The sequence below is a fragment of the Sebastes fasciatus genome, chromosome 16, assembly GCF_043250625.1.
Source record: "Sebastes fasciatus isolate fSebFas1 chromosome 16, fSebFas1.pri, whole genome shotgun sequence".
Classification (NCBI taxonomy): domain Eukaryota; kingdom Metazoa; phylum Chordata; class Actinopteri; order Perciformes; family Sebastidae; genus Sebastes; species Sebastes fasciatus.
The window spans coordinates 2,680,060-2,707,501 of NC_133810.1; the positions used below are offsets into that span (position 1 = coordinate 2,680,060).

The 27,442-nt window shown below is 39.5% G+C and overlaps 2 protein-coding genes across 3 annotated transcripts; both read left to right on the top strand.

Moving 5' to 3' along the window:
- The first annotated feature begins 728 nt into the window (after positions 1 to 728).
- Positions 729 to 6,993, top strand: mks1 (MKS transition zone complex subunit 1). The gene is made up of 18 exons (XM_074611326.1): positions 729 to 938; positions 1,044 to 1,165; positions 1,367 to 1,419; positions 1,540 to 1,707; positions 2,471 to 2,568; positions 2,704 to 2,832; positions 2,987 to 3,091; positions 3,550 to 3,658; positions 3,800 to 3,856; positions 4,074 to 4,116; positions 4,226 to 4,288; positions 4,462 to 4,532; positions 4,622 to 4,691; positions 4,812 to 4,919; positions 5,317 to 5,450; positions 5,712 to 5,794; positions 5,948 to 6,045; positions 6,502 to 6,993. Exons 1-18 carry the CDS (start codon positions 862 to 864, stop codon positions 6,603 to 6,605), a joined length of 1,692 nt encoding a protein of 563 aa, XP_074467427.1. The 5' UTR covers positions 729 to 861; the 3' UTR covers positions 6,606 to 6,993.
- Positions 6,994 to 8,391: 1,398 nt separating this feature from the next.
- LOC141753291 (AP-1 complex subunit beta-1) lies at positions 8,392 to 25,527 on the top strand. Of its 2 annotated transcripts, none has more exons than XM_074611800.1 (22): positions 8,392 to 8,541; positions 11,773 to 11,827; positions 11,964 to 12,069; positions 12,882 to 13,017; positions 13,118 to 13,363; positions 13,439 to 13,629; positions 13,766 to 13,987; positions 14,078 to 14,198; positions 14,756 to 14,851; positions 15,527 to 15,642; positions 15,829 to 15,994; positions 16,079 to 16,177; positions 16,362 to 16,621; positions 16,956 to 17,148; positions 17,549 to 17,590; positions 18,283 to 18,435; positions 18,531 to 18,676; positions 19,178 to 19,307; positions 19,878 to 19,962; positions 20,705 to 20,791; positions 21,437 to 21,612; positions 22,739 to 25,527. In XM_074611800.1, exons 2-22 carry the CDS (start codon positions 11,791 to 11,793, stop codon positions 22,811 to 22,813), a joined length of 2,883 nt encoding a protein of 960 aa, XP_074467901.1. In that variant the 5' UTR covers positions 8,392 to 8,541; positions 11,773 to 11,790; the 3' UTR covers positions 22,814 to 25,527. The 2 variants fall into 2 exon arrangements, with proteins under 2 accessions (XP_074467901.1, XP_074467902.1); XM_074611801.1 differs by having other exon boundaries at positions 21,458 to 21,612.
- The last annotated feature ends 1,915 nt before the right edge of the window (positions 25,528 to 27,442 follow it).

Here is a 27,442-nt window from a genome sequence, read left to right on the forward strand (position 1 = left end):
ATTTTGCCGCTGCAAATGACTGGAACTCACTACAAAACACGCTCAAACTAACAGCTCTCACCTCTCTCAACATGTTCAAACAACAGTCATAGTTGACTGCTGTACTTGCTGACCAGCCCTCACTTCTCTCTCTCTCTTCCATTTTTACAAAGAACATCCAGTAATCCGCCTTTTTTTGTACATAGTGTTTATTAATTTACCTATGCTGTTTTTAGCCATTTTCTCATGTGTTTGTCATACTGTATTGTATCTGTGCTGTTTGTGTCACTTGTGTGGACTGTGCTACTGCCTCTTGGCCAGGTCATCATTGTAAACGAGAATTGGTTCTCAATTGATTTTACCTGGTTAAATAAAGGTCAAATAAAAAAAATAAAAAAAATAGTCAATATGTCTTGTTTGTTCCTTGTTACTGATAGAGAGTTCAATCATCCAATCCACCAAACAAAAGTGAAAATCACTAATTCTTTCACATTTTACTAATATGTTTAGGACATTTTTCACATATTTTTCACTAATATTGTTTAACATATTTTACTAATAATTTTCGGATATTTTTCACATATTTTCTGGTCATTTTTTCACTCATTTTTTTTTTCAATTCTCTTTACAATAAATAATAATCTATTTTATTCGTGTTAAGTTACTGCTGTCCAGTAGGTGGCGGTAACTCTCGTAAAAAACTGGTTTGCGAATCGCCAAAAAAATCCAGACACGAAGAAGAAGAGCTACTCTCATCTCCATGGCAACGGCAACAACACGCTGTATGCTAACTCCAGAAGCGTGCTTAGCTCAGCTCAGCTAAACATCAAACCAGCAAACCAGCAGCGTTTCTTTAATGTTTACTGGCTGAATATTAACTTAATGACGGACAGCTGGAACACAGATACCGGAGAAGCTGTGTATCGGTCCCGGGATGCCGTTAAAAACCTCAGAATACGGTGAGTAACGTTAGATAATTAGCTTAGCTACAGAACCTCAGGTGTGTTAGCTCATCTTTCATCACGTCATTTCAACACGGTATCTGTTTGTTTCCTCCACCCTAGGGTGCGGATAGAGAGGGTGACCACCACAGTAGCCCTCTCCAAGCACCTCGAGGAGCAGGTTCTGCCCCAGCAAGACAGAGGAGCCATTGAACTGGAAACCCTCTCCCCACAAGGCCAGCCAGGTACAGATGTGTTCTCTATGTTTCCCTGCTTGACTCTCAAACTCCTCAGGACTTGTAGGTTTAATTGTCAGCTGAGATATTGCTGGCATCTAACAGGAATGTAACAGATGTTGTGTAGAACTTGTGTTTTGTTTTAGGGTGGATGTTTCTCTCAAATCACATTTTAATAACTTGACATTTCTGTTACTCTGTTGTCTCCAGGTGATAATGAGGAGGAGCTGGAGGTGGGCTGGCAGGAGAAACTCTTCAGTCAGGTAGTTTGAGTGTTATTTATTATTCTCAACAAATTATAATGACCTTAAAGGTCAAGAGTTAAAGCTATTATTACTTTACCCCTCCTCCTCACCATCCTGCCTCTGTGTCTGTGGTCCCAGTATGAGATGGAGCTGTTCCAGAACGAGGCAGCATGTCAGACCCCTCTGGACCGTCAGTACCACACTGATGTCAAGGCCCTGAACAAAGCCAAGGGCCGACGTAATCACAGGATCTTCACGTACACTGATCATGACCGCTACACCAGCTGTCTTCCACTCCAACAACTGGTAGCTTACACTGCATATTATGTCAACACCATCATCCAATAATTCACGTTACAGCCTATCGGACAGTATTCACCATTTTTCGGACATTATTCACTATTTTTTCACGTATTTTACTGAAAATTCTTGGATATTTTTTTATATATTTCACTAATATTTTTCACATATTTTACTGATATATTTTGGACATTTTCCATATATTTTTCACTAATATTTTCACATATTTTATTCGTAATTTTCGAATTTTTTTCACATATTTTATGGACATTTTTCACTAATTCTTTCATGTTTTACGAATATGTTTTGGATATTTTTCAGAATTTTTTTCAATAATGTTTTCACATATTTTACTAATATTTTTTTAATATTTTTCAGACATTTTTCGTATTTTTCAGATATATTTCAGTAATATATTTCACAAATTTTACTATTCATTTTCTGATATTTTTCACATATTTTCTGGACTTTTTTGCACAAATTCTTTCACGTTTACTAATATGTTTTGGATATTCTTCAGAAGTTTTTCAGTAATGTTTTCACATATTTTTCTAAAAGTTTTTAAATATTTTTTCAGTAATTGTTCACTTATATTTTACTAATATTTTTGGGATATTTTTCAGGCATTTTTCATAAATCTTTCACTAATTCTTTCAGTAATCTTTCACATATTTTACAAATATTTTTCGGACATTTTTCACATACATTTTCAGATAAAAGTGAAGCCTGATTAATAACACAGTCTGTTGTTCTTTAATCCTGAATGCAGCACTCCACTGACTTATTGAACACAACCAAATCCAGCCCCACATTCCTGGCTGAAAGGATGGCCAGCGTGAGACATCGACGGCAGGACAGACGCACCATGTGAGTGAAGCACCAGCTCTAGCACTAGCATCAAGCTTTCATCCAAATGATGCTTATTAATCCTCAAAGACAGTTCTGGTAGTGTTCAATGTTTGTTACAGTCAAGTGATTGAGATGCTCTGGCGTATTTTGCAGGGATAGTAGTATTCCGAAGACAAAGATCGTCAACTGGGAGCCCACAGAGGAGTTTGTGAAATGCAGTCATGTGGTGTATAATGCCATGCAGACCTTGCACATCATGGGAGACCTGGCACCCCCTGGAAGGTAAGACCACATTTCCATTCAGTTACGTCTCTATTGTCCCACATGAGGAGTGAAGGAACAGATTTCATTGACAGCATAAATTAAAATCTACTGTCTGTGGATGTTGTGTGGTTCAGTTGTGATTTTCTCTCTCTGTGTGTGTTTGCTTTCTCAGGCTGGGCCAGAAAGAGAATGAATATTTGCTGGTAACCATAAAATCAGACGGCAGTGGAACCGTCGTCGTAAAACCTGACTTCAACAAAGGCAAAGAGCCGTACAGGCAAGTTCACAACATGACGGCAGGCTGTTTGTGGCTCCAGTATTACAAGAAAACCTGATGAATCCATTGGTACCAACCATGTCATACTAGTTTGTAGTGAAGGAGGTTAAATAACGCTCCAAACTTACACTACATTTTGGTGAGGAAAAACTCTCATGAACATTTTCAAAGGGGTCCCTTGACCTCTGACCTCCAGATATGTGAATGTTAGTCGTGTGAGTGTTAGTCGACTAAGAATTTCTTTGGTTGAGGACGACCCTAATTTCTACAGCAGTTTTAGGATGGGGACATTAAAAACAACTGTATGACCTGCAAGGAAATGTATACTGTAAGTCCCACTCGTTTCAGACTGAAACGTCTCAACAAATACTGGACGGATTGTGATGAAACTTAGAAGACAAAACTATGTTTATCAGAAGGATAACGGGATGTTGGTGTGCATGTTGTCGTTGTTGCAGGATTGTAACAGCGGGGGAGAAGAAAGAAGTGTGGCGTCTCACTGTGGAGAACGTGTGCACGGCCATGCAGCCAGAGGAGAAGGAGAGGGAGCAGAACATGTACAAAGACGTGAGTTCATCTCCATCACGTTTCCTCCAGCAGGACTAGAGCTCAACTGAAGAGCTTTTAATGTTGGTGTTCATATTACTGATTATGGAGTCAAACAACATGTCTCATGATATGGACACATCATCTTCTTTCTGTCTCCAGCTGTACGTACGGCACAAAGAGTACCTCAACAGCCTCGTTGGACAGGACTTTGAAATGGTGGGTCATTTAACAAATTATCATTATCTCCATCAGGCGTCTGTCCACAGCTATTCTCTCAGACCACTGGACCCATCAGCCTGATTTATTTTGTGCTCATTTATGACTGAGATTATTGATCAGATATTAACATTAGACCTAAAACAAAATGTTAAACTAACTAACCAACAGTATTTATGGTGGCCTGTTGCACTTACTCTATATGTCTCTCTCTTAGCCTCCTTTGGGTATTCTGCGTTACCTGATGAACGGAGAGATAGGTGAGTAGGAGAGCTGTGGTCATCACTATTGTACATATTAATAAAATGCCTATATTTAGCATTTAAATCTCCTCCTTCTTCTTCTTCTTCTTCTTTTTGTCTTACCCAGTCTCAGCCAAAGGCTTCGAATATGATAACTTATACATCCACTTCTTCATGGAGCTGCCCAACAGTAAGTCACATACAGTATATGACACTATTTAGGTATATTTAGACTACAGTAGGGCTGTCAATCCATTAAAATATTTAATTGCGATTGATCGCAAATTAATCGCACATTTATTAATCTGGTCAAAATGTACCTTAAAGGGAGATTTGTCAAGTATTTTATACTGTTTGTTTCAGATTGGTCCAGCCTGCCGTTTCAGCCTCTCTCAGGGGTTACGCAGACCTGCCGGGCCAAAACATCGGGGAAGGTGTGTATTCTGTCCAAGAGGCCGGTGAACAGCTTCACAACGTGGCTGCTGACATTTATTAAAACCCTCAATATTCTCTCTGCCAACAGGAAAACATGGCTTTCTTCAGTTACCCCTTCAGCTTCGAGGCTTTCTACATGAGTGAAAAAGAGAGCGAGGGTCGGTATCATCCATGGGATATGTTGTGTTTCATGCATTAGTTAGAAGTGAGTGATTGTGTTGATGTTAATGATATGGTATAGTACTGCATTTAAGAGGTTAATTTCTTCCTTATTTCAGAGTCCATTCTGCAGTGGCCAGTGATCTACTTCAAGGTTCTTTCTCTGGACTCCTGGCAGCGCTATCGAACTGAAGGCTATGGATATCTGCTGTTTCCTGCCATCCCTGGTACGCTGCGTACGCTGCAAAGTTGTTGTTGTTGATTTAATTAGTCCATTTCTTTTAAAGAAAATATCAGGAAATAGAGAAACCCGAAATAAAAAGCAACAATTCCTGATATTTTAGAAGCTGGAACCAACAAATGTCTGGCATTTTTGCTTGAAAAATGACTGAAATTATTAATTGATTGTCAAAATATTTTCTGTTGTTTCAGCTCTAATAACAAAAACGCGTTTCATTTTAACTTTTAAAGGAAAGTGTAAAGGTATCTGTTGCGGTTAGAAATGTAGATGCTGAACTAATCACAAATTCTCCCACAAAACAAACCATTTACATGTTTTGTGAATTAATATCTCATCAAGTCCTTGACCTTATTTTCACACGTTTTATGTTTTGTGTTTGCCAGGTGAACACACAATAACATGCCACACATGGAGACCCCTTCAGACGGGGCCAGTTTCTGCACTGAGGCGCTTCTTTATCGGAGGTTCTCCGGAGCTTGAAGACCACAGCTACGTCCGAATACCAGGGACCTTCAAGGTACAGTAGGCTCTCGAGAGATGAAGAGTAAATATCATTTTAACTGTTTTGGTTTCAGATTGATGAAGACAGTTGGAGAACAATTAAAAACAAAATAGGATGTAGGCTCAACAGGATGCTTTTTCCTTGGCAACAATCATGTTTTTGGGCTGAACCCTGAATGTTTATTCTGGAACCTGCATTGTTTATGTTCATGTTCATGCTATGTTAATAATGAAACTGAAGAATGTTTTATTTTTATACTTCCGTATGTGGCTGCAGGGAGAGAGGCTCAGTCGCTTTGGCTTTTGCACTGAAACCACCGGAAGTGTCACCTTTAATCTGCACTGCATCCAGCAAGCCAGGTGAGAACACCATGAATCAGTCAGTACGGGTGTCGAGAGGATTATAAACCTTATTTGTGTACAATATTTCATTTATCACACTATTTAATGTGTTAATGTCCCTACAGGAGCTGTAGGGTGTGGTTTAGTGTAAACATGTTGTTCATGTTTCAGGGCCTTTGTTGATTCCACCATGTTGAAGAAGAGGAGGCAGAAAGTGTTTGACCAGTTGGGAGGATTCAGTCAGCAAGGAGCTGTTTGCACCATCCTGGGTAAAGACATTTTTAGTCTTGCTTTTAATTGGGCTTTGTTTATTTATCAGTCTAATTGCTTTTTGTATTTTACCTTTTTAGTCTGGCTTTTAATTGTTATTATTAAATTGATTGATTCACTCAGAATTAGTTATCCAGGATCTGGAGGTTTTAAAGATCAGTTTAAAGTTTGTTCAGCGCTAAAGCCCAAAATATTTAAGATGTAGATCTTTACACAATGAAGAGCAATATATATAAAGATTGCTGGGTTGCAACAACAGATCTATGGTCATGACTAAAAGGAGGCTTGCCTCGTGTCATCATGGCCAGTGGAGACAAAATATTCAACAAAAAACACGATGAATAGAAGTACTTTTGTTTTGGACCTACTTTGTGTGAAATGTATAATTTGCTTTTAATTATTTACTGTGTAGTTTTGCCATTTTCATTATTATTATTTTCTTTTGTCTCTGCCAGAGGCCTTCCAGAGGGCCAGGAAAAAGATGCAAGAGGCCCGAGAAAGTCTCCCCCAAAACCTCGTCAACACCGCCTCCCAACTCAAGGCCGAATCCACTGCATAGGTGTGCAGATGTCCCGACATTACCAGCAACATTTACTGTGTTTTGCTGAGAGGACTATGATGAACTGTCAGAGAGACGCTATTTATTCTTTGTAAAGAAAGCTAACATGTTGGAAGGGGTAATAACTGAGGTAAATATGTAGTAATGAATGAGGAGCAAAGCCAATATGCCTACTAAGTATGGTATCAGCATGCATTGTATTCTTTGTACAGTCACTGTTTGTCTCAGATTTGAGTAAATAGTCTCTTTTTCAGAGTTAAAGGTTTAACACTAAGACGTAACAGAAAATAAAATACTTTTTTAGATCTGGATTGTATATTTTCCTGTGGTTATTTCAAACATTAGAATCATATTTGCTGTAATATAAACTTTTTATATGAACTATAAACACTGTATTGTGTTTTTTTTGTCTTGTGATGATTAAAGCCACTTTCAGTCAAATTTCATACAAAATTATACTCACACTATACAATTTGTATATGCTAAGTACTAAGTACTTATTATAGTATTTCCATAGTATTTCCATTTCATGTTTATAATTTGTATATATATATATATATATATATATAATGTGTATAAAGTGAGCAATAGCCTCGGTTAGCAGACCAATCTACTGTTGCATAGACTGACACCTGAATACTTGTGTTTTATTAATACTTTTACTGAAGTGAACAGTCTGAGAACTTCTTCCACACATGCAGAAAATAGCTAAATGTCAGAGTCACTGTCTGTTTGACCCAGAGAGGGTCAAACAGACAGTTCACTGGGGTTATAAACACTCTTCTAGTTTCCATCCTGTCAGTCAGGAACATCACTGAGATCCCAATCAACTCTCCTCTCGTGCTGCGTTCAAAGCTGTGGGAAATTGAAGAACACTAACAAGTCACGCCAAAATTTCGTTGTATTCAAATGAAAAAAAATCAATTGTGTGGTGTCACAGCCATCACTGGTGACCTTGCTGCGTCTGGTGTGTCCAGAATACATATATAGTGCCTTCTTCACGTTATATTGCGACTTTTTTCTGGTAAAGTTATGACTTTATTCTCGTAATATTACGACTTTTTTTCTCGTAAAGTTATGACTTTATTCTTGTAATATTCTGACTTCAGATCTTTTTTTTCGGACATTTTTTTCAGACATTTTTCAGATCTTTTTTTTCAGACTTTTTATTCGGACATTTTTTTCAGACTTTTTTTCAGACATTTTTCAGATCTTTTTTTTAGATCTTTTTTCTAGATCTTTTTTCCGTACATTTTTTGGGACATTTTTTCATACTTTTTTTTCAGACTTTTTTTTCAGATTTTTTTCGACATTTGACAGATATTTATGGACATTTCTTTTAAACTTTTTTTTATACATTTGTCGGATGTTTTTCGAAAATTTTTCAGATGTTTTTTGACACATTTTTTTCAGACCTTTTTCGAAATTTGTTTTGAATTTTTTTCGGATATTTTTCTGACATTTTTTGGGAATTGTTTCGGAATTTCTTTTGACAATTTTCGGATATTTTCTGACATTTTTCAACCTTTGTTTTTGTACTTTTTTCAGACTTTTTTTGGACATTTGTTGGATATTTTTTTCGGGAGTCTCCGGACATTTTTCAGACTTTTTTTTGGACATTGGTTGAACATTTTTCAGATGTTTTTTGACACATTTTTTTCAGACAGTTTTCGAAATTTGTTTTTTGAAATTTTTCGGATATTTTCTGACATTTTTGTTGTACTTTTTTTAAATTTTTTTTTTTTTTTTACATTTTTCAGACCTTTGTCGGACATTTTTCCGACTCAAGAGGGAAGTCGTCTAGTTTCCGATGACCTATGAACGCACCAGCTCATCCTGATTCTCCATCTTCCTCCTCAGACCAACCGGGAAGAGACCAAACTGCTCCTCCTGCTCCTCTACCGGACCTTTAACCCGCCGACAGACACCCAGCCAGGTACCAGACACACTAACAACATCTCTACACCCTTACTGCTGCTCGTTGTGTGTGATCTGGTGGCTCGGCACAGACCTTAATAACACAGCTAGCATCGCTAGTCCGGAGCTAACGCTAGCTCCAATGGTTAACCTGTTAGCATGCAGCGAGCTAACGTTAGCCTGCTGCATGCTAACTGTCTAGTTTAGGTTTAATTAACAAAGAGATTAAATAAGATTAAAGTTAACGAAGCAGGTAATGTTAATGATTCTTTAAGATATAGCTAGCTGACGTTTAATTCACCTATTGAGGAACACAAGCTAACTAGCACCTGTCATTGACAGGATGCTAATGTACAAATGTACCAAAACACACTTTATACTTTCATTCTCTGTGTTTTATATGATGTTTATCTACCTGAACGGAATATAAACAACCTGATGTTGACATAAACTACATGATCAAAAGGATGTGGAAGAAGTGAAACTGGCAAAACTGTCATATCATCAATATACATATTGTATTTTTATTTTTTATTGTATATATCTTTTTTATATATATATATCTTTTTTAATATTTATATTGCACTCTCTTTTTTATTGTATTATCTTTTTTATATATATATCTTTTTTATATTTATATTGCACTCTTTTTTATTGTATTATCTTTTTTATATATATATATATATATCTTTTTAATATTTATATTGCACTCTTTTTTATTGTATTATCTTTTTTATATATATATCTTTTTTAATATTTATATTGCACTCTCTTTTTTATTGTATTATCTTTTTTATATATATATCTTTTTTATATTTATATTGCACTCTTTTTTATTGTATTATCTTTTTTATATATATATCTTTTTTAATATTTATATTGCACTCTCTTTTTTATTGTATTATCTTTTTTATATATACTGAAGTAAAAGTACAAAAGTATTAGCATCAAAATAGCAAACTGCATTACTACTGGGTTATAATTATTGATGCATTTAAGTATAAGCATCACCAATGTTGCTGCTGTAAAGTAAGTAAAACATACCTCTGAGATGGATTAGAAGTATAAAGAAGCATAAAATGTAAATACTCAGGTAAAGTTCAGGTACCTCAGACTTGTACTTAAGCACAGTGCTTTAGTAAATGTACTTAGTTAGTACTTAACATTTACAAAACATGTAGTGCAATTGGCTATAATCACAAGAGAAAAAATACACAAATAATGGCTATAGTTCATATAAAAAACGTTTATATTACAGCAAATATGATTCTAATGTTTGAAATAATCAAAGAAAATATTACAGTATGCAAACACTGGACACAACTGCAGCATAAATATCCCACAATGCAATGCAACGTTCATAACGGATGTTGACGGGCAGCTCTGTAACGTCACTAACGCTTCAATTTAACTGTAAGTATAAGATTTCACTTAGCTTAATAGGCGTAATGTATATTTAAATTAATTCAGACTTTGATTCTCACAAACCGTTAATTTTGAGGTTGGCACGGGTTACCGTGGTTACACGTCTCCAACCGGCAAGGAGGCTCTCAAGAAGTGAAGTATGTTGAACAACGGTACGGATTACTTGCTCCCACTTAGCTATGGGAACTGATATTGGGTGATAAGGTGTTGGATGGGGTGGAGGTCTGGGCTCTGTGCAGGTCAGTCAGGTTCTTCCACACCAAACTGGGAAAACCATTTCTTTATGGACCTTGGTTTGTGAACAAGGCTTTGTCATATTGAAACAGGAAAATTACTCTCTCCAAACTGTTGCCACAACGCTGGAAGCTCGCTCTTGTCTAAAATATGATTATATGTTGCTGTAGCATTAAGGTTTCCCTTGTTTGGAGCTAAGCCCAAACTATAAAAAACAGCCCGAGACCATTGTTCCATGTCCACCAAACTTTATGGTTGGCACTGTGTATCCAGGAAGGAAGGGAGCTCCTGGCATCTGCCAAACACATATTGGTTTGTCAGACTGCCAGATCGTGAAGCCTGATTCATCTCTGCAGATATTCCACAGTAGTATCGTGCTTTACTCCACTCCGGCGGACACTGTGCATCGTGATTTTAGGCTTGTGTGCTCCACCGTTGGAGATCCATGTCATGAAGCTGCCAATAAACAGAGCTGACAGTTGCTTCCTGAGGCAGTTTGTGTCGCAACCGGCTGGGGATTTAAAATGATTCGCTAGTATGAGCGGTCCAAAGCTTGTGTGGCCTACCGCTTCACAGGAAGAACTATTGTTGCACGCAGACATTTCCACTTCACAATAACGGCACTTACAGCTGACTGGGACAGAGCTAGCAGTGCAGAAATCTGACTTGTGGGAAAGATGGATATCCTGTGTCGGTGCCACGTTGAAAGTCACTGAGCTCTGCATTGCAGATGTTTGTTTGTGGAGGTTACACGGCTCTGTTTTATGTTACGTACCTGGTTGAGGCTGCAGAACCTACTAATTGTGTCCACATACTTTTAACCATATAGGGAATTGTCTGAGTGAGAAGCTTAAACGTCAATTCAGTTTTCATATAAGGAGCCTGCAACCTTGAGATCTATAGAATAATTTAAAAAAAGAGAGACGCCAGTAAATGCTGTGCAAATGCACAGTCATCTATATTTGAATATTAAAATACCAGTATTGTTGTCCACTTTCCGACTTCCAGTCTGAATCTGTATGTAATAATTGCAGATAAATGTATTTAAACTTTACTTACCTTAATTCCAACCAATACTATTGTCTTTACTTTTTCACTCCTACTTAATGTTATGATTAACTTCATTATTAATTTTATTATTATTTAATTATATTTATTAATTTAAATATTTATTTAATTTTATAAATTATTTAATTTTATTTATTTTTATTTTTATTTTTATTTTTATTTTTATTATTATTATTACAATTATTTTTTAATATATTTTTTTCTTTCTTTCGTGTGACACGAACACTCATTTGATATGATGACCTTTTGCCATGTCTGCAAAAAACAATAAAAAAGATTTGGACAGATGTTAATTAAAAAGTAATTTCAGCCAAATCTGATAACGTTGGAGGCAGCACAGATAAATGACGTAGAACTAGTGTGTGGTTTTATCATCATTACGCCACGTAGTCACACACCAGATCAGGGAGGAAGAGACTGTAAAAACAAATAAATTAGCTCATTGTATGTGACATTGGGGTTAAAGGGAATCATTGATGCAGATTTTGCTGATGTCATAATGTCGTGTATTTCTTCTGCACAGACTTAAAGGACCACAATCATGACGGACTCCAAATATTTCACGACAAACAAAAAAGGTGAGTAAGGAAGGAAGGAAGGAAGTGGTGCTGATCAGACAGATATCATCTCATTTCACAGCGTCTGACAGTATATTCAGACGGTGCTGCTGCTGCTGCCAACGCTCACTGTGTGATTTATTGATTTATCTGACAGGGGAGATCTTTGAACTGAAGGCGGAGCTGAACAATGAGAAGAAGGAGAAAAGAAAAGAGGCGGTAAAGAAGGTCATCGCTGCCATGACTGTTGGGAAGGATGTCAGGTATTTATTTAATTTATTTTCGGCCGTCCATGCACATCAAAATTTTTAACTACGCGGAAATGCAGAAAATTTGAGGAGCTTTGAGAATGTCTGTTTGCCATGCGGATAAATCTGCACGGACTATAAAAGATCCAAACGTTTCCTCGTCGGTGCGGCCGTCCTTGTGGAAAGTATAACTGAAGCTTAACAATGAATGAGATTTATTTATATTAAAATGATGAACAGAGATAAACCAACTAATATTGCAGAAATGGAAGCAATTAAGGCCTCAGGGTCTCCCAAAGCCCACATTAACTAGAAAGTAGAAACTCAATTGGTCTAGAGAATCTAACAGGAAGTCGATACTGAGCTCCCTAACTGACCACAAAACAGGAGAAAAAGGAGAAGCAAAATACATCAACAACATTTCGACAACAGCTCAGGAAGTGATACTAAAGTCAAGGTCCAATAACTTTCTAGGATTGCTGACGCTGCTTTCAAATGTAACTCGTCAAGCAAATGAGTCAACATGGTGGAAATGCAAGAAAAAACCCTTGTGCAAAAGCATCAAACGGTTCTTAAAAGTGAAGTGAACACAGATGGTGGTGGACGTAGGAATGTGAAGAATGTGGAGAAAACAGTTTGTGGAGCACTTGGAGTTCTGCCCAGTGTCACACCTTTACACAGCTGGACAACTAATCTGGAAACGTTTGTAAACCGATTAAAAATGAGGAAGGTTGAGATCCAGATAGTCTGAACACTTGTGAGAGAGTGTGTATATTGGCCTTTAGGCTGACTTGTTTACTGACTGAGTCCTCCTGCTTCGCTGTCAGTTCGTTGTTCCCAGATGTGGTGAACTGCATGCAGACGGACAACCTGGAGCTGAAGAAGTTGGTCTACCTCTACCTAATGAACTACGCCAAGAGCCAGCCGGACATGGCCATCATGGCCGTCAACAGCTTCGTCAAGGCAAGGCCCTAAATGAACTTGTTTTCTTCAACTGTGTATAATACTGCCAGGGCACTAATCTCATTAAAACCACAACTGCCTGTCTCGTCTCGGCCTCCAGGACTGCGAGGACCCCAACCCTCTGATCCGGGCTCTGGCCGTCCGCACCATGGGCTGCATCCGAGTGGACAAGATCACTGAGTACCTGTGTGAGCCGCTGAGGAAGTGCCTGAAGGACGAGGACCCGTACGTGAGGAAGACGGCGGCCGTCTGCGTGGCTAAACTTCATGACATCAACGCCCAGATGGTGGAGGACCAGGGCTTCCTGGACTCCCTGAGAGACCTCATCGCTGACTCGAATCCCATGGTAGGTGTTGGCTGTGAAGATGTTGATGGTATAATAGCCACAGAGTTATTCTCACAAAACTCCTCTGTCCGTTAGGTGGTGGCCAACGCGGTGGCTGCCCTGTCTGAGATCAGCGAGTCTCACCCCAACAGCAACCTGCTGGACCTGAACCCCCAGAACATCAACAAGCTGCTGACGGCCCTCAACGAGTGCACGGAGTGGGGACAGATCTTCATCCTGGACTGCCTGTCCAACTACAACCCCAAGGACGAGCGCGAGGCCCAAAGGTAGCGATCACTCCGACTAAAGTGTGGAATAAAGGCTTGTGCTGATGATATAAGAGACGATACTTGATACAGATTAATGTTACCCTCCATTCCCCTGACTGACTCTCACTTTTCCCTCCATCCTTCCCTCTCAAAGTATCTGCGAGCGCGTCACCCCCCGGCTGTCTCACGCCAACTCAGCCGTGGTGCTGTCGGCCGTCAAAGTGCTGATGAAGTTCTTGGAGCTGCTGCCCAAGGACTCGGACTACTACAACACCTTGCTGAAGAAGTTGTCCCCGCCGCTGGTCACCTTGCTCTCCGGAGAGCCCGAGGTCCAGTACGTGGCTCTGAGGAACATCAACCTCATCGTCCAGAAAAGGTGAGAGATAGTTGCACCTATATTTATGAGGGATTATAACACAAGGTCTTCCCACCGTCTAATGTGTAATGTGTTGCTTTGTGTGTGCAGGCCTGAGATCCTGAAGCAGGAGATCAAGGTGTTCTTCGTCAAGTACAACGACCCGATCTATGTGAAACTGGAGAAACTGGACATCATGATCCGCTTGGCCTCCCAGGCCAACATCGCCCAGGTACCTTATCATGAAACTACATGGGAACGGCGAGGGCCAGCTAACACCGTGGAGAGGTCCCACGAGGGAATCCTCCCACGCTGAGCGGCCATCCCCGACCTGCCGAGCTGAATATTGAATATTTTCAGTTCATTATGAAACTGTGGCGGCAGCAAAAAAGTTGTAGCTTGATGTATTTGAGTTAATTTGGCAACATTGCACGTCCTGCGATGTGATTATTGTGCATGTGCACATCGCAGTGTCGATGCTGAAAGGATGTAACGTGCAGCCCTGTTTTATAGCAACAAATATATGGAGTGAAATATAATGAATTCCAGGATGGTATTTTGTTTTTCAGGGCTCAAAAGAACAAATATGTGATTTAATCATTGTGCCTTTTGTATATCTACCACTAAGTATATTGAATTGAAGTGAATTAGACTAATAGATTCACTTTATGTCGTTAAAATCATGTCCATTGTTGAAATCAGTAAAATTGAATCCCATCTAAAATAGCTGTTAAATGTGTGTCGTGTACACATACATTATATTTCATGTCTGTCCTCTGTGACCTTCAGGTGCTGGCTGAACTGAAGGAATACGCCACGGAGGTGGATGTTGACTTTGTGCGCAAAGCTGTACGAGCCATCGGACGCTGTGCCATCAAAGTGGAGGTAAGAAATGCCGTCATCTACGCCGAAGTCTTCTCATGTGCATCGCAGAGCAAGAATCTTAATTTACTTCAGACTTGTCACCCGGGCATTGTGATAGTAGTAATATCATAATACAGGTGACAATAGCTCACACACTAATCAGAGACTAAAATAACAATAAATTAATAATTCAGTGAATGATTTTCGTGTCTCCTTGATGGCGATAGTTTTGCTCGTCTCATCCAATGTGTGTTTATTGATTCTACCTGATGTTCAAATGAAAATAAGTGAAATGAAAACAGTGTATGTTTGTTTAGAATAATAAACATTCACATATGTTGAGAGTAATGTTCAAGAAAAGTCATTATTGTGTTTGGAGACGCTCCGTTCATTCAAACACACACTATTGTGAAATACTGATGAGGTTTGTCAGGTCTCCTCTGTCCTGATTGAAGATGCCAGAGTCCTCCGTTATTGACATTAACTGGTCAGTTTGTGACATTTTCAATGCAGCATTTAAAGCATTTAGTCTTCATCTTAGTCTGTAGTTTGATTTAATTCTCCAACCTCTTCTAATCTGCATGCAGCAATACTTCAGGACACTGCAAACAAACTGAAGTGATCATGTCATGAGTCATCCTGACCTTTCCCCTCTAATTAATGATGACGTGATGCCTCTGTCCTGTTCCTCTGCAGCAATCAGCTGAGCGCTGTGTCAGCACCCTGCTGGACCTGATCCAGACCAAGGTCAACTACGTGGTTCAGGAGGCGATCGTGGTCATCAGGGACATCTTCCGCAAGTACCCCAACAAGTATGTTTCCCACTGAACCCCCTGAGAACTAACGAGTCTTTCACATAAACTTTACTTAGCTGACATTAGAGCTGCAACCATTTATTGATTACAACTATTAAATTAATCTGTAACTATTTTCCTGATGACCTCTACGTCCCCGCAGTAAAGTGTCATTGTGACCACTGATGAACTCGTGTTCTTCAGGTATGAGAGCATCATCGCCACACTGTGTGAGAACCTGGACTCTCTGGATGAGCCGGACGCTCGCGCTGCCATGATCTGGATCGTTGGCGAGTACGCTGAAAGGATCGACAACGCCGACGAGTTGCTGGAGAGCTTCCTGGAGGGCTTCCATGACGAGAGCACCCAGGTGGGTCTGTTCAGTTTAGCATTGTGCACTGAATATAATAGTAATATGTAATAGTAATCTAACAGTGTGTGCTTTGATTTCCAGGTCCAGCTCACTCTGCTGACTGCCATCGTCAAGCTGTTCCTCAAGAAGCCGTCAGAGACTCAGGAGCTGGTGCAGCAGGTCCTCAGTCTGGCCACTCAGGTGAGCGCCGTCTTGCAGGTTTACACCGGTTTGATGATTTATTTATTCACTGCTGGGTTTATTTAAAGCTTTCTGCAGCATATCAAAGTGTGTTTTGTTTATTAAAGTCCAACTGTAGTCCTGAAGATCCAATTCCTACCTTAAATAAATGGTCACGTGTATTGAACGCTCTGCTCCTCTGCAGGACTCTGACAACCCCGACCTGCGTGACCGCGGCTACATTTACTGGCGCCTGTTGTCCACCGACCCCGTGACCGCCAAGGAGGTGGTGTTGTCAGAGAAGCCCCTGATCTCAGAGGAGACGGACCTGATCGAGCCCACCCTGCTGGACGAGCTCATCTGCCACATCGGCTCGCTGGCGTCCGTCTACCACAAGCCGCCCAGCGCCTTCGTCGAGGGCAGCCACGGAATCCACCGGAAACACCTTCCTGTGCAGCACAGCAGGTCAGGACATTTCTGCTGTGTCATCAGCTTTCTCATTATTCATGAACACTCTCATGCAGATTTATTATGTAAGTAACGTGACACACAAGAGGGCATGTAAAGACCCAGACACACCAAGCCGACATCAGAGAACTTGCGGCGATGAAGGCCGACTGTTGCGTCGCCTCACGTTGCCTTAGGCCCTGTTCAGACCTTCTATTAACTGATCGGATCACTGAAGACGCATGATACTACCAGGTCTGAACAGGGCCTTTGTCTTGGCCGACATGTTGCACTTGTCAAACCTTTGACTTTGTGTCCCTTACCTGTACTACTGTTTTTCCTCCTGTGACAGCATCGATACAGGTGAGAGCCCGGTGAGCAGTGGGCCAGCCCCCGCCATGGAGCAGCAGCATGTGATCCCCAGCCAGGGTGACCTGCTGGGTGACCTGCTGAACCTGGACCTGGGCCCTCCGGTCAACGTGCCCCAGGTCTCCTCCATGCAGATGGGCGCGGTGGATCTTCTGGGAGGAGGCCTGGACAGTTTGGTGAGCTGGAACACACACATTCATTTAGCTGTAGAGTGGAACCACTGGCTAAACTTGGGCGATATATCACTATCATAATGAAATGTTTTAAAATCCTGAATTCATTTGGTACATTAACATGTTTGTTGAGCTACATTAAGTCTTATTGTTCCTCTGTTGATGGTCACTTTTCCACTTCTTCAAGCCGCTGGAATAACCGGACTCTGTGATAATCTCCCTGCAGATATTGAAGTGTTATTTTAATGTCTAACATACCGTTCAGAGCTGCTGTTTTCCCAGAAAGTGAGGGCTCCTCTTGATGGGTTTCGGTTTGCTAAGAGAGTCTCTGTCTCTGTCTCTGTGTTTGGTCTGTCTGATGTTTGGATGCTGTCTTTGGGGGCCTCTCTCTTCTCTCCTGTAGCTGGGGGGAGACCTGGGCGGAGGTGTTGGTGGAAGTCCAGCAGTAAGTCAAGCCCTTCTGCCTGTCTGCATGCTGCATGCTCGCTCAATTTAACCCCGCCACTCTCTCTCTCTCTCTCAAACAAAACCTCTTTCAGGGTTTTTAAACCTGGCTTCTCTGTCTCTAACACTCACATAGTTTCAGTTAAAAGGATGTTTTGCATGTTTTAGCCCATTTTCTGTCCTGGAAAAAACATCCCACAATTTACATTTGCTCTCATTCTGGTTGGGTAAGGGTGTAAACATTTTGAAACTGGTTTGATATTAAGCCAAACACCAGACCGGACCGATACCGAATTTTAACACTAGCGTAGCGTTGCGCAACTTCATGTCAGCTTTTATTGTTCTGAAGAGTTTGTAGATATAATCCTCAAAAATGTAAAACCCCGTCGTGTGATTCGGAGAGTGGTTATCATCATTATCATTATAGCTTTGTAATGAATGGGCTAAAACACACAGAACCACAGGTAGGCTTCTTTAAATTCACCTCACATTCTGAGCTTGTTCACTCTCTGTCTAAAAGGGCTGCCGCTAATCGCTTGCTGTAGTTGAAATTATTGTTTCTTCATTTGGCATGATTTAAGTTTGTCTGTGTGCTTCTCTTTGTAGGATTATAGCAAATTGAAGTTGCCAGTGATGCTTACTAAAGGTTTGGTTACTGAGATAGTGTATGTGTTTTTGTTGTGATTGCTTTAGGTGGGACAGAACTTCATCCCCTCATCTGTCCCCAGTACTTTTGCTCCGTCACCGACGCCGGCTCCTCAGGCCGTGAGCAGCGGCCTCAACGACTTGTTTGAGCTTTCCACGGGCATGGCCATCACCACTGGAGGCCACATAGCCGCGAAAACAGTGAGTTCACACACTTGAATAATGCACATTCAGTCAGACGCGATGCTCTTTTTTACGGTTCGGTTTTGCATCCCTATTTTAATTTTCTTTCCCAGGTGTGGCTGCCTGCAGTGAAAGCTAAGGGACTGGAGATCTCTGGAACCTTCTCTCGCCGCCAGGGCCACATGTACATGGACATGACCTTCACCAACAAGGCCCTGCAACACATGACCGACTTCGCTGTCCAGTTCAACAAGAACAGGTCAGTGAGATGATGCACAGGGAAAGTACAATAGAATCATCAACACCTCTCTGAAACAGTAGAGCTGCTGTATTACGGCGTGTCCACACAGGGGACGTCAGGAGCGCGTGGCGACTGCGGAACTTGTTGTTTTTTTGTTTTGGCGTCCATGTTCATAGGTTAGAGCAGCCACACTGCCTGCGTGAGACGCACGGCTCGGCTTCGTGTCAGCTGCGTCTCTTCTAGAGATTGGGCGCTTTTCCGCTCTGAATTCTTTTCAGCTCAAGGCATTCAGGGCGTTCCTGTAAAAAAGTGCACAGGGCGGATAAATGCGAGGCGCTCAGCAATGCAAAGGCAGCGTGCAGAACGCTTCAATCTCATTGGAAACAACTTAAAAAAGCCGCCCCGTTTTAGGCTGCTTTAACTTTAGCTAAGTGTACCTCATTAATTGGTGACTGGGTGTCTATGTTATAACTGAATACAGGTACAATGGTTTGATTTTTGTTTGTTTCCTTCACATAGTTTTGGGATGATCCCAACCAGTCCTCTGCCCATTCACACTCCGCTGATGCCCAGTCAGACTATCGAGGTCTCTCTGCCCATCAACACCATCGGACCAGTCATGAAGATGGACCCACTCAATAATCTGCAGGTACAGAAGCACTCACACTCATCAGACATTTGAGCAGCAGTGCAACATGTCTTAAAGGGGAACTTCAGTATTTTTCAACCTGGACCCTATTTCACCATGTTTTTGTGTCTAAGTGACTAATAGCGACAACATTATCTGAACTTGGTCCAGTATTGAGGGAGAGCGCTGTAGACGGCAGCTGCTCACGGGCTGCAATATAATGCTGACGGGGCAAGCTGGCGACGTCATTTACGTCCACTAAAAGTGCTTGTTTTCCATGACAGGCTCTGATTGTTATTATAAGTGTCTGACATTAGGATGGAAAGAGTCTCGCTGAAATCTGGCGAGGTGACGTGAAGACAACGGTGGAGTTTGTTGTGTTGGAGGAAAGAAAGCGTAGCTTAGCTTAGCTTTTTTCGGAGCATGTTATGTCATTTCTGTTATAATATGACGATAATTTAAACCTCGGCACATCCCAGCCGTACAGAACAAGCATGACGAGTAGTTTTCTTTATCAGGGAGGTGACGGTTTAACTTCTTGTTACACCAAAGATATCTAACGTCAAACCTCTTTTCTCTGCTTGTGCCCAGGTGGCTGTGAAGAACAGCATCGACGTCTTCTACTTCAGCGTGCTCATCCCTCTCAACATATTCTTTGTTGAGGATGGAAAAATGGGTAAGACTGTTACTCACAAGTTTATAAAACATCATCACGTCTTTCTTTCTCACACCACAAACAATATCTATCAACAACTATTGAAGCAGCGATCAAATATAGCTCTCACGTTGGATGTGAAATGTTTTCTAAAATATACTTACTATATATTTCTTCATGGTTTCAGGAGCTGTATTAACGTTGTATCATTAACGTTGAATTCACAGCACTGAAATATTGAAAACCATCTGTCTGAATTGATGTGAATTCTCCTCTATGACATTTTAAACAATTTCAAGTTGTTTAATTTAAAGAAAATGTAATTCTTCTATGTATATATTTGAAATTCACAAATTTAAGAGATAAATTCAAGTGTCTGTATTCAAAGAACTATATTTAAATTGCTCAAATTCAACAAGCTCAAGTCTAAACATTCAATTCAAGTGTAAAAATGAGGTTGCTGAAGATGGCTCGGTCAAATTCAGACACTGAAGTTCAAGATATTGAACTGAAACATCTGGTTATACAAGATTAAATAAGTCTGAATAGAATAGATTTTAACACAAGAACTCTGTAAAAGGTGTCTTAAATATGCGTTCGATGGCTACATGCATGATATGCTAAAAAAACTGCCCATCATTTACCTCCGTATGTATCAACCATCCAATAATATGTTGTGTTTCTCAGCGTAGAAGTCAGCTCACAGCTTCCACATCATTAATGTTGACATACAGTATATGTATGTTTTCTATTCCCTCTTCAGAGCGACAGGTGTTCCTGGCTACCTGGAAAGACATCCCCAATGAGAACGAGCTGCAGTACCAGATCAAGGAGTGCCACCTAAATGCAGGTAAGCTGAGTTTGTGGATAAAGTTTCCCTCCGTTGCATCGCAGTGTTTCTAATGTCTTATTTAAAGATGCACTGATTTTCTCGGGCCGATTTCGATTTCTGAATTTTAAAAGTTTGACCTGCTGATTAAGATTTTTTTGTTGGACAATGGCTAAAGTTAGGCCGGGCAGACGCACCGTTTTGAGGACAACATCTGGGTACTTTAGAGTGCATACAGCATTTTGCCATACTTCTCAGCGTGACCCCACTTATGCACTCAAAATAGCGAGTGTAAGTACGGAACCTACCAACTACAACTCATCCAAAGACCTCACTCTTCTCTCTGTGTTTTCTTTCTCCACCCACATGCCTATCTTTGGACATTTCATCTTACTCTCTACCTGAAGGACTCTTCCATACTTGTGCCACTATGATCCTGGCAGCAGGATGGTGGTTGTTGTTAGCCGGGCCCAGTGTTGTAGAATACCTGGTCAGGTCATAGTTCATTAAAACCCTCATAGAGATAATTTACTCTGTCAGTTCCCTGATAAACATTTAGCTTGTGTGTACATTAGCACCTCTAGTGTTCCAGTAGTGAGTACAGACTCTTGTGTGTATTTCATGTGGTTTCTCTTTGTTCAGTTACTCAGGTGTGTTAATGACTAGACCTTGATTGTGGTCTTGCAGACACGGTATCTGGAAAACTGCAGAACAACAACATCTACACCATCGCCAAGAGGAACGTAGAAGGCCAGGACATGCTCTACCAGTCCCTCAAGCTCACCAACGGCATCTGGATCTTAGCTGAGCTCCGCATTCAGCCCGGCAACCCCAACTACACGGTACTGTATATACGGAATCACTGCTGGGCCTTCAGCTGTGCTTTATGGGTGTTTAACGTGCAATTGTTTGCACATTATGTGTGGAAAAAAGTCCAGGTGACATCTACAAGGTTTAATGTAGAACTCCAATGAAGGTCGAAGAAGAATTTCAAGGTCTGAAAAACTTTAGGAATTGATTTTACTTTTATTTTAACAAAAGTCTAGACGATAGTAAGGGTCATCTTTATTGATTTATGCATTTATAGCCATATAACACATTGTGTGTGTGTTGTGAGGTATAATTATAAGAGATCATACAGTAGTACCACAGTGTCTTTATGTTATTATTAGGGCTGTCAATCAATTATCAGTTCAAAATGCACCTTAAAGGGAGATTAGTCAAGTATTTAATCCTCTTATCAACATGGGAGTGGGCAAATATGCTGCTTTATGTAAATGTATGTATATATTTATTATTGTAAATCAATTAACACAAAACAATGACAGATATTGATCCAGAAACCCTCACAGGTACTGCATTTAGCATAAAACAATATGCTCCAATCATAACATGGCAAACTGCAGCCCAACAGGCAACAACAGCTGTCAGTGTGTCAGTGTGCTGACTTGACTATGACTTGCCCCAAACTGCATGTGATTATCATAAAGTGGGCATTTCTGTAAAGGGGAGACTCGTGGGTACCCATAGAACCCATTTACATTCACATATCTGGAGGTCAGAGGTCAAGGGACACCCTTTGAAAATGAACATGACAGTTTTTCCTCACCAAAATTTAGTGCAAGTTTGGAGTGTTATTCAATCTCCTTTGCGATAAGCTAGTATGACATGGTTGGTACCGATGGATTCATCAGGTGTTTTAGTTTCATATGATACCAGTATCTTCACTCTAGCTTTAAAGCTGAGGCCTAAAAAAAGAAAGAAATTAGTGATGTTAAAACGATTTGCGTTTACTGACAGCCCTAGTAATGATTAAATACAGATTAAACTGTGATCTGTTATGACTGTTCTAATCCTGCACACCTCAACAGTACAGTAAACTAATTCAACACAGATATGATTAAGCTTTTCAAACAGCATCTTGATGGTATGTGTGAGTAAAAGGTTTCTCTCCCGTCGTCTCCACAGCTGTCTCTGAAGTGCCGGGCTCCGGAGGTTTCTCAGTACGTCTACCAGACGTACGACTCCGTGCTGAAGACCTGATCTGCTCCGAGACATCCAGCAGCAGCCCTGCTTCATCGTTCCTGACGACAAACTGCAGTGTTTTTATCATTTTCTGCACACCTGCAGCTAACTGCCAAAACAAGGGGAAACCAAACAGGAATAATAATTTGAAGGAAAATGTCAAGTTAAAAAGTATTGTTAGGTGTACTGACGTTAAACTGTTGATGTTTCCTTTATTTTGGCAGTTGAAAGCAACTCTCCATTCCTATTTTTACCTCCCAGTGAAAACATCGTCTACCATTCCATCCTTAACTTAGTGTCTTAATGTTGTGACTGATGGTGAAACTGTCATGAGTGGAAAAATAATCGCCCCAGTTTCCATGAAGCCATTGTTAGTTTTTTATTATTAATTTTGTACGATGTGTGGCTCACACTCCCTTTTTACTTTGCTTCAGTTGCACCTACAGAATAATACCAGTGTTGATTTGTTCCTTTTTTCCATTAATGTGTGTTTTTAAGAGTCCAAACCAACGATCAGAAGCTGCTGACGTCTGTCCTACGGCAGGTCGGCCTCCTTAATTAACAAACATTGAGCAGCATGTGTACTCCGGCTTTTCCTGTCATGACTTTAACACCGTTTTTAAAGTGATTACTTAACTTAGACTGCTTTTATTGTCATTTCCGAATATGCACAAGTCTTACATACAGGGACCACAGTGCCACATTAGCTCAGGGGTCAGCAACCTTTATTATCAAAAGAGACATTTTAAGCAAAGAAAAAAAAAAAAAAAATCTGTCCGGAGCCGCAAAACATGTGATCATTGTGATGAAGTAACACAGTTTATAGTCTAAGTATATAGTATATAAGTCTAATGCAGTGAGGGCCAAAGAGACAATGTACTACGGAGTATTAGGGCCACATTGAGGGAAAAAACATCTGAGATTTACAGAATAAAGTCAGAATATTACAAGAAAAAAGTCATAGCTTTACAAGAAAAAAAGAAAATAAGACGTAAAATTACTACACTATAATATTATGGCTTTATTCTCATAATAATACGACTTTTATTCTCGTAAACTTGTGACTTTATTCTGGTAATATTATGACTTTATTCTCTAAATCTCAGATTGATTGACCTACAACAATGATAAATAAAAATGAAAATGTAAACTAAAAAGCAGTTATTCATTTCCATTTTTATAAATCCACAGGGAGCCACTGGAGAGGAGCTAAAGAGACGCAGGTTGCTGACCTCTGACATAGAACAATCGTAGTGTCCGACACATTAGACGACAGAAACACTGTTTTGTTTTGTCCGCGTGAGGCCGCTGCGTCCCATCTTTGTGTATATATATATATATATATATATATATATATATATAGTATATAAACATAGAATTGAATTGAATGGATAGGACGCATTGTCACTGATACCCGATCCGGTGTCGGCGCATCCCTAATTTCATTGCTGCTCCTCATTACAAACATGTTTCTGTCAGTCTTCCGTCAGCACAGGCTGTCTTTATTAACACTCCACCTTTTTCCACCTCAGCTGCACTTAAACGTCTTTATTGTTTTCTTTTTTTGTTTTAATGGTCTAATTCATAAATCACATAGAACTGTAAAAGGTGACTGGGATGCAACAGATAATTTTGCTCCCGTCGCTCTCTCTCTCTCGCTTCACCACTCACTTCCCACCTTTGTTCTGGCATAAAAAGAGCACATTTTTAACGCAATTATAAAGTCATGTTTTAAAAAATAAAACAGCTTAGTGAGGTTGTCTGCGAGTGGAGGAACGCAAACCGTCAGTAGAACAGACCGTCAGGACGCTTCTGACTGAAAGCACATTTTGTTTAAATTGCTATTCTATCCACTCATTAGCTTGGAACCACTACACAAAACCACAGCGACCATTAATTATGTGTTAACACACCAGTGCCACTCCATTTTAACAATATTTGCTAGTTCATTTTATTTTTTGGCTAATAGCCCCGTTTACTGCAATCACATAGTTGTACACGGCTTTATGCATTCCTATTTATTGTGCATCTACCTCTGCGTGCTTCCTTTATTAACTGGCTTTATTGTTCAATTCTGTAATATGCTTTAAATGTTTTCACCTCTTTTTGTTTTATACCAGTGTTTTATAATCTTCATGTCGTCAAGCCGGTCTAAACCTGTCAGCCGAACCAATCTCACAGGACCAAGCATTCAAAATGAAATGCCAAGCTTCTGTTTTAATACCCTTAAAGTGTCAGTATAACCTAATGTTGGCTTTGTGTGTGTGTTGCTATAGAGCATAGGGTGCATACGCCATAAGGCCCAGAGTGGCGCTAGTACAGTGTAGTCCAGTGATGGTGTAGTTTATGTAGCTAATAAATTTAAATGTTTTACCCAGAAATGAATACTTGCCTCTGATCTATTCCACAGACTTAATGTGTTTATTTTTCCTACATGGTAATGTAAAGAAAATACATTTATGTGCCTGCATGAGCCCCACCATTTTATCCTTTACACTGTGGCTTTGCTCCATTTACTAACTAATCTCCCAACTTCACGTCTCTGTCGTATGTTCCTTTAAGCAGCAGCATCGTCTCACACGTAGAAGTATATCCAGCAATACAGAATGTATGTCGAGAGCTATAGCATCGTATGAAATGGAATATTTCTAGCATCATTGCTGTAACCCTGTTGTAAATTATTTGTTATTGTCACAGTTACCACATCGTATGTCATTAAACTGTCAAACACATGATGCATCACTGTGTGTTCATTTATATAAATAATAAACTATATAATATTCCGACTTTTTTTCTCGTAAAGTTGTGACTTTATTCTCGTAATATTAAGATTTTTTTTCTCGTAAAGTTATGACTTTATTCTCGTAATATTACGACTTTTTTTTCTCGTAAAGTTATGACTTTTCTCCTAATATGACTTTTTTTCTCGTAAAGTTATGACTTTATTCTCGTAATATTACGATTTTTTTTCTCGTAAAGTTGACTTTATTGTAATACGACTTTTTTCTCGTACAGTTATGACTTTATTCTCGCAATATTCCGACTTTTTTCTCGTAAAGTTGACTTTATTCTTGTAATACGACTTTTTTCTTGTAAAGTTATGACTATTCTCGTAATATATTACTACTTTTTTTCTCATAAAGTTATGACTTTATTCTCGCAATATTCCGACTTTTTTCTCGTACAGTTATGACTTTATTCTCGTAATATTACAACTTTTTTCTCTAACTAATAACTTTACGAGAAAAAAAGTCGTAATATTACGAGAATAAAGTAATAACTTCAGGCGAACGTTTTACAGGCCGTCGCTTTCAGTCCAAAATGGCGGAAGCTTCGCTTTGCTGCCTCTCGCTGATGTTACAATGGAGTGGAACAAACCATTAACTTTCACTTCTTATAAATATACGTTCTTAGCTCCCATGAGATATCATTATTATTATCATCATTATTATCTCCAGAGGCCAATAAACATCGAATAAACGAATAAACGTCCATAAATCCGCTTACAACTACCTGCACCACTTGGACTATTCCACCTCCTCCCCCTCCCTCTCAGAGTGGTATGCTCCGTCTCCTCAGAGTTCATCAGACCGCCGCGGTGAGTTTCAGAAGTTCAGCCAATTAACCGCAAAAAACGTCTTTTACCACCTTTATTTGACTGTTGTTCTCATCAATTGAACTGTAAGTACTTTAAGTTACATGTGTACAGTATATTCATCCCTTTTTAAGCACTTTTTGCTCCTTGTTGTGTCTGTTAATCATGTAAATGAGGCTCATTAAGGGTGTGTGCCGTTAGCTTCACCTGTCTGCTCTCTGGTCTGTTGTTACTACTTTATACACTTGTTATACTGTATTGTTCACATTTATCTATATATATAGGTTTAGTCAGGTAACATAGGTTAGTACTTGTTGTATTCACAGTCTGGGTTAGATAGATAATAGATATAAAACAGTTAGCGGCGACATTACGTCATAACTAACTAACGGGATAATAGTGACGTAGACTAACGGTTACGTCACTTGTTGCTAGGCAGAACTCCTCTGTTGTTAAGAGCCTGATGAGCATGTTTCTCATAAAGTTATGACTTTATTCTCGTAATATTACGACTTTTTTTCTTGTATATTTATGACTTTATTCAGGAAATCTCAAAATGTAAAATATTTTTTTATATCAAATCACAGCATGGTTTTTTCTATGGTGTTCCTCAAGGTCTTGGTGTCCTAATTTGGTATTTTGGAGGGATTATTGATCATTTTTATCAATTTTTTTAGCGTTAAAAACGTTTACATTTACTACCAAATCTGTGTAATAAACGCAGGGCGGTTACATAAAGTCAGACATGATAAAACAATATATTAATTTAATTATTTCAAATTACATTAACTAGTGATAAAATAACAGAAATTATACCATTACTAATAATGATTAAACTATTAATTATCATTTCATTGTTTATTAACACTAAAATAACTATTAATTAAGTTTAATTAACTATCAATTTAAAATTTATAAAAGATGATTAATATAAAATGTTACCAAAATACTTTTAACAATCATAATAAACACAGAGAGATTGTTTTCAATGATTTAAAGTACATGAAGTCAGACATGATTCACATATTTATATATTATAGTGTGACACTTTC